Raw genomic sequence first — 14,243 nt, forward strand, 5'->3', positions numbered from 1 at the left:
GGAAAACTTAGTTGAAAGTCAGCTCTACTGTGAAAAGCGGCTACCCAGCTAAATACAGGTAAAATAAGAAAAGGTTGCACACTGAGGCCGGGCGCAGTGGCTCATGCCCACTTTGGGAGGGCCGAGGCGGGCGGGTCACAAAGTCAAGAGATCGAGCCCATCCTGGCCAATATGGTGAAACCCTGTCTCTACTAAAGATACAAAAATTAGCTGGGCATGGTGACACATGCCTGTAATCCCAGCCACTCTGGAGGCTGAGGCAGGAGAATCGCTTGAACCATGGAGGCAGAAGTTGCTGAGATCGCACCACTGCACTCCAGCCTGGGCAGGAAAGTGAGACTCTGTCTCAAAAAAAAAAAGAAAAAGGTTGCACACTGAATGAGACTCATCAAGACTTCTTGTGGAAGAAACAAATATGTAAGTGCCCAGGATTTCTTTGAAACATTTTTTTTTTTTTTTTTTTTTGAGATGGAGTTTTGCTCTTGTTGCCCAGGCTGGAGTGCAGTGGTACGATCTCGGCTGATTGCAACCTCCGCCTCCCAAGTTCAAGCAATTCTCCTGTCTCAGCCTCCCGATTAGATGGGATTACAGGCATGCACCACCATGCCTGGCTAATTTTGTATTTTTAGTAGAGATGAGGGTTTCTCCATGTTGGTCAGGGTGGTCTCAAACTCCTGACCTCAGGTGATCCGCCCACCTTGGTCTCCCAAAGTGCTGGGATTACAGGTGTGAGCCACCACACCCAGCTGCATTTTTTTCTTCAAAAGAAATCTATGCACAATTTCTATAATATAGTAGGTTTGTCTTTATATAAAAAAAGACTTTCTCCAAATCTTCAAATGAAAATGAGGATCCAAGAAAAGTGTGTATTACTTGTCCTGTAGCTTAGTACACAAGTGCCTTGGCACACTTCTAGGCACCCGCGGGCATACGTACCTCATAGTGGGGACCTGGCATTCAATATTATTCATAACCTGTGCTTAGCTTAGTGGATCTTTATGGCTTTTCTTCTATTTCTTCCCACACACTATGTGCTCCGATTATATGGGTCTACCCACAGCATATCAAATCCTGTGCATTTTCTATCATTTCTCCATATCATTGTTCAAATTAGTATTTTTTAAAAATAGGAAATCCTTCTGGGCTCACTTCAAGTGCTGCTTCTGCCCAAATTCATTAACCTCCGTATCCAGGCTCTTCTACTGACTTGTTTGTATTTTATTTTTAACACACACCATATCATTTGATTTATTTGACACACTTTTGAGCCACCACATACAAGACCTTGTGTGAGGAGGTAGAATACAGTCTATGAAGGGTGAGAACTGAGGTTGCTCATCTTAGATGTCTGTTATTTGTGTAGATGGACATTAAATAGTCGCGTTTTTCCCTACCTCTGTTCTCTTTTTTTTCTAGTTAATCTTGTACTACCTTACAATGCTCATGCAAAATCCCAGATCTTACCAGGTCACAAAACCTTTCATTTTAAACTTTAAGATAGCATTGATGTTCTGCAATTATACAGGCAGTAGGAACAGGGAAAAATGGTATTAATGGCTTGCTTTTTTAATGGCTTGCTTTTTTTTTTTTTTTTTTTTTGAGAAGCAGTCTTGCTCTGTTGCCCAGGCTGGAGTACAATGGTGCGATTTTGGCTCACTGCAACCTCTGCCTCCCGGGTCAAGCGATTCTCCTGTCTCAGCCTCCCGAGTAGCTGGGATTACAGGCGCATGCCACCACGCCTGCCTAATTTTTGTATTTTTAGTAGAGATGGGATTTCACCCTGTTGGTCAGGCTGGTCTTGAACTCCTGACCTCGTGATCCACCTGCCTCGCCCTCCCCAAGTGCTGGGATTACAGGCGTGAGCTGTAATTAGGTTCTTATGGTTAAGCTTGTGCTAAAATTAGTTTTTTGGGTTTTTTTTTTTTTTTTTTTGAGACAGAGTTTTGCTCCTGTCTCCCATGCTGGAGTGCAATGGCGTGATCTCAGCTCACTGCAACCTCTGTGTCCCAGGTTCAAGTGATTCTCCTGCATCAGTCTGCCGAGTAGCTGGGATTACAGGTGCCCACCCCCCCCCCCCAACTAATTATTGTATTTTTAGTAGAGACAGGGTTTCACCATGTTGACCAGGCTGTTCTCGAACTCCTGACCTCAGGTGATCCACCCACCTTGGCCTCCCAAAGTGCTGGGATTACAGGCATGAGCCACTGCACCTGACCCTAAAATTAGTTTTAAGTCACAGTAACAATACTCATTTCATTTCAGGAAGAGCTATCCTGAAAAATCTTTGCGCAGCATCACATCTGGTGTGCAAGAAGTCGTGGGCCAAATTAAAGTTTTAATCTGCCTGGGAGTTGGCTATTTGTTACTGCCTCATCTGTTCCTCTCTTACTTATTACTATCCTTTTTATAATTTCATGAAATATATTTTAAAATGGTTTTGGTGGGAACAGTAATCAGAAACATAAAGTAACCTTTAGAAAGTTAATGCAAACACTATATATGTGAGAGAAATGCCTATTTTCTACTTGTGCTCCCCTAAAAAGGAAGTTATTCATCTTATGGTTTCTTAGGTGTTTCTTATGGTTTCTTAGGGCAAACACCTAAGAAACCAACCTGTTAGTCTTCTTTTTATCTTACTTGCAGACAAAAATTATTCCTAAATTAGTGTACTCTTTGACACATAAAAGTACTCACAATCTGATGGCAGTATGAAAAGTTTAATGATGTAGTTATATTGCAGAGGGCCTTAGTTGTCTAGAGGTGTGTAAGTGAAAACTTGTAAGCAGCTTTTTATGTTTCTTTGTTTATTTATTTATTTATGAGACGGCATCTCACTGTGTTGCCCAGGCTGGAGTACAGTGGTGTAATCTTGGCTCACTGTAGCCTACACCTCCCAGGTTCAAGTGATTTTCCCGCCTCAGCTTCACAAGTATCTGAGATTACAAGCGTTCACCACCACGCCCAGCTAATTTTTGTGTTTTTAGTAGAGACAGGGTTTCACCATGTTGGCCAGGCTGGTCTTGAACTCCTGACCTCAAGTGATCCACCTGCCTCAGCCTCCCAAAGTGTTGGGATTACACCACACCCAGCTTGTTTTTTTATTTATAAAAACAATGTACATTATATAAAAATCAGAAAATACTAAAAACTTTTATATTACTTTTGTATTATTTTTCACACACATATATTCAGCTGTGTATTATAGGAATATAACATTTACTCGTATATTATTTTAAAAATAGCCATACTATAGATACAGTACCAATAACTTTTAATCAGTCGAGATTTTGAGTGTCTTATATGTGCTGAACACAGTCTTAAGCACCATAGGGTATTGAGAAAACTTAAAATCCCTGTCCTCAAGATATTTACACTCTAGCTGGATAAGAAGGCAAATGTGTAAGAAGAGATATAAAGTTCAGTGCAGTGGCTAAACTACTAAACTACATGATATGTACTAAGCACTCAGGAGGAATTAAAGTTAAGGTTTCCAAGGATTAGTGACGGTGGGGAGGTGAGAGGAGCTGAGTACCCAGCATATATTACAGGTTCACTAATTGAAAGTTGTTGCTCTGGTCCTCATCATCATTCCAAGTTCTTAGTCTAAACGTCTGGGAATATTGATTACATTTGTAGAAACAGGAAAGTTTAAAGAAAAAAGCGTTATTGCAGGAAGAACTTTGAGATGTGTAAGTGTTGTCTAACTGAAGATCTGTTTCCTGTAAATAGTTAAAAGATATAAAGTTATTGTTCTGGTGAACAGTCAAAACAACTTTGAGAATCATCTGCTTACAAGCAGTAGATGAATTCTCCAAAAGTAGGTTTGGGCAATAATTGGTTTTATTCACACTATCCTTTATGCCATCTAAAGTTGACACGACATACCGTGACAAAATATATAGAATTCTATTTGCCAGTTAGTTCGAAGAATGAAGGTTTGTGTTTATTGTGCCAAGAGCTAAAATCTCTTTGAAATTCTGGAATTTCTTCTTGAATTGCCTTGTGACTTAATAGATGAGAAATATTAACACACGCGCGCATGCGTGTGTGTGTGTGTGTATGTGTGTGTGTAAGAGAGATATGTTTTCTCTTTTAGGAAGATTCTCAGGTGTAGCTTAAATTTCTAAATTTTCAAGCTGTTCTAGCCTTGCTGGATCTCATTATCTCTGTAGCTTTTCACTTATGAATCAAGTTTCATTTATGTGAGCAGCATTGGGAATATAACCTTTCTCATGACCCTGTAAGCTAATATTTTGCTTTGCCTTTCCCGGAATAAATGTCACTAAAACGTATACATTCTGCTTTCCCCTTAGGTAAAAATCTCTACACCAATGAATATGTAGCAATCAAACTGGTGAGTAGAATCTGTTTGTGGTAATTAATGTTTTGGTGCTCCCATTGCTTATATCTTCTTATAGGAAATAGTTTTAAGCATTCATTCACAAAAATGCTAATGGTTTTTTTTAATATATGATCCCACATTTTTCTTCAATGATAGTGTTACAGTGATGAATCACTGTATACTATATAACACTATATAATTAAATGATACTAACTTTAGTGTTAGCAATGATGACTCAAAATTAGTTGATTAAAAAAAGCTGGAAGAACTAGTAATTCTGTGAACTTAATCTTTCACAGAGGTATCTTAATTAAAAAGATAAAATCATTTAAAATTTTTACTGTTTTTTTCTCTAAACTGATTTATTTTTTGTACTTAGAAGAAAATCATAACTGATCATCTAATCATGGCCTTAAAAATCTGTCAAGCATGAAAAATATACCATATGGTCAAATTAGAAGCAAAGGAGTCAATTGGTATATTAATACTAACCTTGTGAATAATTAAACTAGTCATTGAAAATGATATCCTATTGAAAAAGAGAAGTAATAATTTTATTATTTGTGAGGAATAATAATTTTAAAAGACGGAATTCTTTGTCTTATATTTAAGGTGGATAACAAAACCATTTTTTCATGTGAAATGTTTCATATGACTAGTTTCACTGAAACTCTGTGTTTGTCCTCATAGTAGGTATCCCAGGATTTACAGGTAGCTTTGTTTTATTAGTTGGAAGCTAGAGGAGTTAATGGTTGAAGGAAATCTATGCAATTCTTTTCTTTTCTTTCTTTTTATTTACTTTTTAGAGACAGGGTCTCACGCTGTTGCCCAGGCTGGAGTGCAGTGATGTAATCTTGGCTCACTGCAACCTCTGCCTCCTGGGCTCAAGCGATCCTTCCACCTCAGTCTGCCTCCTAAGAGGCTGGGACTGCAGGTGTGCACCACCACACCTGGCTAAGTTTTGTATTTTTTGTAGAGACAGTGTTTCATCATGTTGCCCAGTTGGTCTCGAACTCCTGAGCTCAGGTGATCCATCCAGCTTGGCCTCCCAAAGTACTGGGATTACAGGTGTGAGCCACCACGCCTGGCATTGTTATTCTTTTCTAATTAATTGCACTTACCACATCCACACTTGTTCTGTGATTGGTCATTCTTCTCATCCAGCTTGCTTGTGGAGGAGGTAGGGTTGTCTTGTCTTGTGAGGAACTGACAGTTATCAGATTGTTTCTCTACAAAGGGGTGGGTGGACAGGGAGCAGGGCTTAGAGCAGCAGGTAACTTCTAGGAAACCAAGTGTTTTCTTTTTGTATTTTGACTTGGAACTCTTGTTGGATAGATGGGAGCAGGAAGAGAGGTAATACATGTTAACAATGCAGGTCAAATATCCTCATAGATTGAATATTAGAGGATTAACCGGCCAGACGCAGTGTCTCATGCCTGTAATCCACTTTAGGAAGCCAAGACAGGCAGATCGCTTGAGCCCAGAAGTTCGGACCAGCCTGGGCAACAAGGCGAAACACTGTCTCTACAAAAAATACAAAAAATTCGTCAGGTATGCTGGCACACACGTGTAGTCCCTGCTACTTTGGAGGCTAATGTGGGAGAACAACCTGAGCCCAGGAAGTTGAGACTGCAGTGAGCCGAGATTGCTTGCACCTGTGCACTCAGCCTGGGTGACAGATACCCTGTCTCAAAAAAATAGGATTAACCACATTTTTTTAATTTATAGGAATTTGGTTATTCTATTAAAGTGTTCTCTAGTACACTGACTTTTTTTTACTTTTTCTGTTCTATTATTCTGATAAGTTGGAATAATCTCTGATTTTTTGGGACTACTAAGAGAACGAAGCACTTCCTAAAACACTTAAAAAATTTGCCGTGTTACTACGTATTTGTTAGGCTTTCTGTTAGGGACACTTCTTTCATCTTGATTTCTTCTGCCAGGTTGTACCAATCAACCTGTATAGATAAGCTTACATAACATATTGTTGACATGATTGATCGTTATATTTCACTTTCCTTTTTAAAAACTTTTATTTTGCTTTGTATGGCCACTATTTAAAGCTAAAAATGGAACTCTTGCAATCTAGTATGGTGTGACTCAGTACTGCATTTCTCTTTCAGATCAGTCTGAAAGGCATTTTAGAGGATAACAATTTTGTCTACAGGCTTTCTCTCTTCCTTTTGGGCTTCTGTTCTTCAAAGGGAAATATGAAGGCAGTAATTGAGCTCTTTGGATTGTAATGGTAAATTTGCCTTAAGCACTATACTCCTATAAGGTAGCTGTCTGCTGTTTGTTTAGGATTTTAGGCAGGCATGTGTTTTCCAGAATAACTGTGGCAAATATTCTGGCAAATGCACAGCCTCTATGGAAATGTAATCAGCATCTGGCACGGAAATGTAATCAGCATCTGGCACAGAAATGCAGGGAAGCTCTGCTGCTGCTGTTTCAGTTGTACTTTGTTTGGATCTTCATTGTGGACTCTTTTTTCTTAGATTTCTAAAAACCTTTAAAAAAAATCATACACAAAGTAAACAAAATAGTGTAATGAGCCCCTCCTTTATCCATCACCCACATTTCTAAGGGTTCTTTTTAACAGAGGTTTTCTAACAATTGGGTTTTTAAAAAATCTCTCTGTGCTGCTAATATTGCTGCCTTCTGCAATCTGTAGACTGAGTTTTGCAGTGCCTTCTACTTATAGTGCTTCCAGAAAAGCACCTTGAAGCCCAGTTGGCTGAGCAGGCTATGGCCATGTGCTAAGGAGTTGGCTGAAGTGTGTAATTCTCTCAGTCTTCATAATAAGACCCTCATGTCTGAATATATGATGTGTATGCCTTTCAACCCTTGAACTCTATGGAATTTTGCATTTTTAATTTACTAGCTTAGCTGCTCTATTATGCTTTCCAGCATGAAGATTGAGAGTATAATATTTGAGGAAGGATCTGTGGTTTTTAAAATTCATTGCCTCTGTGGTTTGTCAGAATCCAAAAGTGATTTCTCTGGAAAGAATAGTCGCTTTTCTAGTGTTTTGATCAACTTCTAGTTCCATGTTGATTTGTCATCACTGTTTCTGTTTGGTTCCTTGTGAATTCTTAGTTACTTTGCTAATGGAAAAATTCTATACCTGGCTGCTTTGATAGTGATTCAGTGGAAGATCTGCAACCAAATGGAGACATAAGAGTGATATGATACCTCTCTATCTGAAGAGAGAAATAGGAAAGGGACTCTACAATATAATTAGTCTTATGTACTTTTCTTTTTCTTTTTTTTTTTTTTTTTTTTTGAGATGGAATCTTGCTGAGTCACCAGGCTGGAGTGCAGTGGCACGATCTCGGCTCACTGCAACCTCCAACTCCCCTGGTTCAAGCGATTCTCTTGCCTCAGCCTCCTGAGTAGCTGGGATTACAGGCATGCACCACCATGCCCAGCTAATTTTTGTATTTTTAGTAGAGATGGGGTTTCACCATGTTGGCCAGGATGGTCTCGATCTCCTGACCTCGTGATTCACCCACCCCAGCATCCCAAAGTGCTGGGATTACAGGCGTGAGCCACCGTGCCCGGCCATGTACTTTTCTTTTGACTAAAAGTCTTGAGACACTTGAAGTCCAACTCTAACGATTGCTGATTTTATACTCAAAGAAGGGTATGAGTTCTTTCTTCAAAGCGCTTCCTACAGATACGAACATTCCAGTCTGGCCTGAATTGATTTAGATAAAATCTTCCTAGAAGCAGAGGGATAGACTAGACAACTTCAGAGAAACTTCTGAATTCTTTGGTTAATGGATTCTATATCTTAAGAAAAATGCAGAAAACTTCAAATGGATTCAGGAAAGAGCCTTCAAAGATGATCAAAGAATTAAAAGCTAGGACCTATGAGGAATGGTGAAAGGAATTTGAAATTACTTTGCCTGAGGAAAGAAAGTCTAGGAAATCATTGGATTGTTTTGTTATTTGAAGAGAGCTACTTAATAGTATTTGAGGTTATTGAGGAGTTTTATTTTTTTGCTGAGGACTTAAGAAAAATAGGCTTAAGTTTCAGTAGTGAGATTTGAGTATAATATAAAAGTGTTCCAAACCATGAAACTTGTTCAACATCAGCATGAATTATTGAGAGAAGTTATGGAATCTCCTTCCTTGGAGTCTGTCTTAAACATAAGACAAATAGGCTGGGCACGGGGGCTCACACCTATAATCTCAGCACTTTGGGAGGCTGCAGTGGGTGGATCACGAGGTCGGGAGTTTGAGACCAGCCTGGCCACTATGGTAAAATCTCGTCTCTACTAAAAATACAAAATTAGCCGAGTGTGGTGGCATGCGTCTGTAGTCCCAGCTACTTGGGAGGCTGAGGCAGAAGAATTGCTTGAACCCGGGAGGTGGAGGTTGCAGTGAGCTGAGATTGTGCCATTGCACTCCAGCCTGGGTGACAGAGTAAGACTCCATCTCAAAAAAAAAAAAAAAAAAAAGGACAAATAACCACTCAGTGGAGGAAAGGACAGTCTTTTCAACAAATGAGGCTAGAAAAACTGGATACCCACGTAACAGTGAAGTTGGATTCTTACTTTACATTGTATTCAACAATTCAGAGTGGATCAAAGACCTAAATATAAGATTGAAACTATAATATTTTTACCAGAATACACATGAGAAAAGCTTCATGACATTGAATTTGGCAGTAATTTCTTGGATATGACACCAAAATCACAGACAACAAAAAAAGAAGCTAGCTAAGTTGGACTTCAGCAAAATTTAAAACTTTTGCATACTGTCAGAATTTTAAAAAGGGCAACCCATGGAAAGGAATAGGAGAAAATAATATTATCTAATAACAGGTGATAACCAGAATTTACCATTATAACAATTTTTTAAAGTTCAGTGGCATTGGCCAGGTGCAGTGGCTTATGCCTGTAATCCCAGCACTTTGGGAGGCTGAGGCGGGTGGATCACCTGAGGTCAGGGGTTTGATACCAGCCTGACCAACATGGAGAAACCCCATCTCCACTAAAAATACAAAAATTAGCCAGGCGTGGTGGCACATGCCTGTAATCCCAGCTACTTGGGAGGCTGAGGCAGGAAAATTGCTGAACCCAGGAGGCGGAGGTTGTGATGAGCCAATATCATGCCATTACAGTCCAGCCTGGGCAACAAGAGTGAAACTCCGTCTCAAAAAAAAAAAAAAAAAAAGTTCAGTGGCATTAAGTACATTTATATTGGTGTACAACCATCACCACCATCCATCTCCAGAACTTTTTCATCTTCCCTAACTGAAATTTCCTGTCTGTTAAACACTCCCCTCCCCCCAACCCCTTGGCAACCACCATTCTGTCTGTCTCTATGAATTTGACTACACTAGATACTTAATTTTTTTTGTGTTGTTTGCTTTTTTGGAGATGGAGTCTTGCTCTGTCGCCCAGGCTGGAGTGCAGTGGTACGATCTAGGCTAACTGCAACCTCCACCCCCCGGGTTCAAGCAATTCTCCTGCCTCAGCCTGCTGAGTAGCTGGGACTACAGGTGCATGCTGACACTCCTGGCTAATTTTTTGTATTTTAGTAGAGGCGGAGTTTCACTGCGTTGCCTAGGCTGGTCTCGAACTCCTGAGCTCAGGCAGTCCATCCGTCTCAGCCTCCCAAAGTGCTAGGATTACAGGCGTGAGCCACTGCACCTGGCTACTAGGTACTTAATATTAAGTGGACTCATGCAATATTTGTCCTTTATAACTGGCTTATTTCACTGAGCATAATGTCCTCAAGGTTTGCCCATGTTGTAGCATGTGTTGGAATTTCCTTTTTAAGGTTGAATAATACTTCACCATATGTATATACCCAATTTTGTTTATCCGTTCGTCCAATCATACACACTTAGGTTGCTTCCACCTGTTAGTTATTGTGAATAATAATGCTGTGAACATGCATGTAAAAATAAATCTGAATTCCTGCTTCCACTTCTTTGGAGCATCTATCCAGAAAGAGAATTGTGAATCATAATGATTCTGTGTTTAATTTTTTGAAAAATTGCCATACCATTTTCCCGAGCAGTCACTACACCATTTTGCATTCCCATCAGCAGTGCACAAGGATTCCAGTTTCTCCACATCCTCATCAACACTTGTTATTTTCTGTTTTTGATGATAGCCATCCTAATGGGTGTGCAGATGTTGAACTTTATTTTATTTATCGATTGACTGAGACAAGGTCTCACTCTGTCGCCCAGGCTGGAGTACAGTGGCACAATCACAGCTCCCTGCAGTCTTGATCTGTGGGACTCAAGCAGTCCTCCCACCTCATCTTCCTGAGTAGCTGGGACTACAGGAGTGTACCATCCTACCAGGCTAATTTTTAAATTTTTGGTAGAGACAGGGTCTCCCTATGTTGCCCAGGCTGGTCTCGAACTCCTGGACTCAAGCAGTTCTCCTGCCTCAGCCTCCCAAAGTGCTGGGATCACAGGCATGAGCCACTATGCCTGTCCTATTTTATTTGTTTATTTGTAAAGATGAGGTTTTGCTGTGTTGCCCAGGCTGGTCTCAAACTCCTGGTATTGAGTGATCCTCCTATCTCAGCCTCTGAAAGTACTGGGATTGCAGACATGAGCCACCATGTCAGCTACTGTTGAGCTTTTAAAGAGAGGTTATAATGTGTTTAGGGTAATGTTTGGTTTTCTTGTTAGCCAGTTGCCCAGTACACTCTCAGTTTAGAATAATCAACCAGCCAGTTGCTCAATTGGTATAGAGCAAAGTGTGGTTGTTTGGCTGCTTTATCTCTGAGGTTTTTAGAAAACTCAATTTTTGGAAACTTGAACACCACATTGATTGAAGTTACATATTTTAATTCTATTTACAATCTTTAATTCTCAACAGTTTAAAAAGAAATATATATAAGCATGTTCCTAAAAGCATTGTTCATAATATTGGAAAGTGAAAAGAGTTCACATGTCCAAAAATTATGGGGAGGGTGTGTATACATACATACGTAAATACAAAATACATGTGCACATACAGGGCAATACTTAAACCATTAAAAATAATATAAGCCAGGTGCAGTGGCTTATGCCTATAATCCCACAGCACTTTGGGTGGCGGAAGTGGGAGGATTGCTTGAGCCCAGGAATTTGGGACCAGCCTGGGCAACATAGTAAGATCCTATCTCTACAAAAAAATAAAAATTAGCTGTGAGTGATGGCACACACTTGTGGTCCCAGCCGCTCGGGAGGCTAAGATAGGAGGATGACTTGAACCTGGGAGGTTTCGACTGCAGTGCGTGAGACCCTGTCTTTAAAAAAAAAACAAGACATTATACACGTTTATTTACTGCCATGGGAAAATGTTACTACATTGTTGAATTCAACAGCACATTAATGAACAGCAAATATATTATAATCTCACTTATATAAAATTAAGTTCATCAGTCTATATTATATATAAATACATATATAGATAAATACTTAGAAAGGCATTCACTAAAATGTTAATAGTGCCTCTCTTTAAAGTGGCAGGATCACAGATGATTTTTGCTTTCTAATTTTTGTATATTGGAATTTTCTTCTGAGCATGCATTATTTTTCTAAAAATAATAAAACTGTGAACCTCCCAAAGCTTCCTCCCCAAGCAGGAAATACATTCTGGTATTTTTTTTGTTTAAAGGTTTGGCATCAAGTTTCCTGGGAAAATACATATCAGGAGAATATTTCATTGCAAGAAAGGTATCCTTGAATGATAGCTCATGCAAAGTCTATTTTTATTTAACTATCCATGGAAGGAGTTGTATGTAATTCACCATCTTCTCTTAACTGTACTGTCTAAGACAAATTGTGGTTAGAAAAGGCTCTCATATATGGATATCATCTCTAAAACATTAGGTGATCTTAACCGTTGTTTACTCCAAAACTTTAAGAATGGAAAAATCCCATTTGTTGAAATCTGATCAGTTTTTCTTTTTGGATTTCAGGAACCAATAAAATCACGTGCTCCACAGCTTCATTTAGAGTACAGATTTTATAAACAGCTTGGCAGTGCAGGTAAGTCAAGTCTTTCTTCTCCACTTACTTAGCACGTAGCTTAGCTGGAAGCCCTAAAATATACAAATTTTTTTGTCTGGTTTACCCTTTTTACCAAACCATCTGTCTCCCCTGCTTGCCGGATAGGTAAATAAACATAGTCAGACACAAAGCTACTTGCTCTCTGGTTCCTGGAGTTGAGTTGACAGGGGAACTGTGTTGCTATGACTGTGCCCACAGACCAACCTGCAGATGCTTTCCACTTGTCAAATACACATAGTGTGAAGGATTTGCTTTTCAGTAGTTCATTCTCTTTTCATTTCTTTACTTATACCAAAAGAAAGGAGGAAATGTTGGTAATTTGCAAAATATACTTTACCGCATTGAGGTGGTTTATCTGTTTTAAAGACATACTAAAATATACATTCTGAAATACTACAGCACTGTCATTTTATCCATTGTTCTCATTAATTTGCAAGAGCTATCCATATGATTGCAATAACCTATGACCTTTGGCAATTTTTAAAAATTAAGTTAATCACTTTAAAAAATGTTTGTTTTTTACCTAAAAGCTCTGATTTCTCAAGTATCTTACTGGCTTCCAGAAAAATATTTTGCTAACGTTTACCGGTAGAGACAAATCTCTCAGAAGATGAAATCTTTCAGAGCTATTTTCACTATTTGACATTAGTAGAATTTCCTCTGCTTTATGCCCCCTTCACTGTGACAGGTTTTCTGTGAATGACTAAAGCTTGGTTTCCTTCCTTCCTTCCTTCCTTCCTTCCTTCCTTCCTTCCTTCCTTCCTTCCTTCCTTCCTTCCTTCCTTCCTTCCTCCCTCCCTCCCTCCCTCCCTCCCTCCCTCCCTCTCTGTTCTCTTCTCTCTTCTCTTCTCTTCTCCTCTCCTCTCCCCTCCCCTCCCCTCCCCTCCCCTCCCCTCCCCTCCCCTCCCCTCCCCTCCCCTCCCCTCCCCTCCCCTCCCTCCCTCCCTCCCTCCCTCCCTCCCTTCCTTCCTTCCTTCCTTCCTTCCTTCCTTCCTTCCTTCCTTCCTTCCTTCCTTCCTTTCTTTCTTTCATGACAGGGTCTCCTCTTCTCCTTTCCTTTCCTTTTTCCTTTTTCCTTTTTTCGTTTTTCCCCTTTCCTTTCGTTTTCCTTTTTCCTTTCCTTTTCTTTTCTTTCTACAGGGTCTCACTCCCATCGCCCAGGCTGGAGTGCAGTGGCAGGATCACAGCTCACTGCAGCCTTGACCTCCTAGGCTCAAGCAGTTCTCCTGCCTCAGCCTCCTGAGTAGGTGGGACTGTAGGCATGCACCACCACACCAGGCTAATTTTCTGTACTTTTAGTAGAGATGGGGTTTTGCCGTGTTGCCCAGGTTGGTCTTGAACTCTTGGACTCAAGTGATCCTCCTGCCTTTAGCCTCCCAAAATGCTGGGATTACAGGCATGAGCCATCATACCATTGGTTTCTATTTCAAGTAACCCTATTGAAGGTACTACTGAAGGAATTTGAGTTCTACTTCCTAAAATATTTAGAATTATATGAGTCATTGTGTGTTATTCAAGTTTTATTATACCCTGACTATAGCAATAATCAGCTATAGTCATAACCCAGAGAGCCCACAATGGACTTGTCTTCCACTGAACTTAGTATGAGTTCTTGCTCACAGTAGCCTCTCAGTATATATTTGTTAATTGATTGGAGTGTTTTTGGCATAAGATTTAAGACTGGCAACTGAGACCACAGGATGTATACATAACTTGAGGCTTATCTTCCCAGATGCCCCAGAACTACATTTTAATTGTTGTTCCTCTTATATTCCTGGTTTCATAATGTTGTTAAGTTATTCCAGGTTTCATAAATTTTAGGGAAAAGACTGTCACAGCCCACTTATGATAAGCATGTTTGTGTATGTCTCA

At 39.8% G+C, this 14,243-nt stretch overlaps 1 protein-coding gene across 17 annotated transcripts in view; it reads left to right on the plus strand.

Annotated features, from left to right (window-relative positions):
- LOC105488634 (casein kinase 1 gamma 1) overlaps window positions 1-14,243 on the plus strand; it is a 143,550-nt gene that overhangs the window by 37,375 nt on the left and 91,932 nt on the right. For all 17 annotated transcript variants that reach the window (XR_011625284.1, XR_011625290.1, XR_011625286.1 and 14 more), the window contains exons 2-3: window positions 4,314-4,354; window positions 12,281-12,350. Coding sequence is in view for 8 of the 17 variants with exons in the window: in XM_011752877.3 (XP_011751179.1) it covers window positions 4,314-4,354; window positions 12,281-12,350 (111 nt within the window). In the remaining 9 variants the exon portion in view is untranslated. The remainder of the gene's footprint in view (window positions 1-4,313; window positions 4,355-12,280; window positions 12,351-14,243) is intronic.

Source organism: Macaca nemestrina, chromosome 7 (assembly GCF_043159975.1).
Source record: "Macaca nemestrina isolate mMacNem1 chromosome 7, mMacNem.hap1, whole genome shotgun sequence".
NCBI classification, from domain to species: Eukaryota; Metazoa; Chordata; class Mammalia; order Primates; family Cercopithecidae; genus Macaca; species Macaca nemestrina.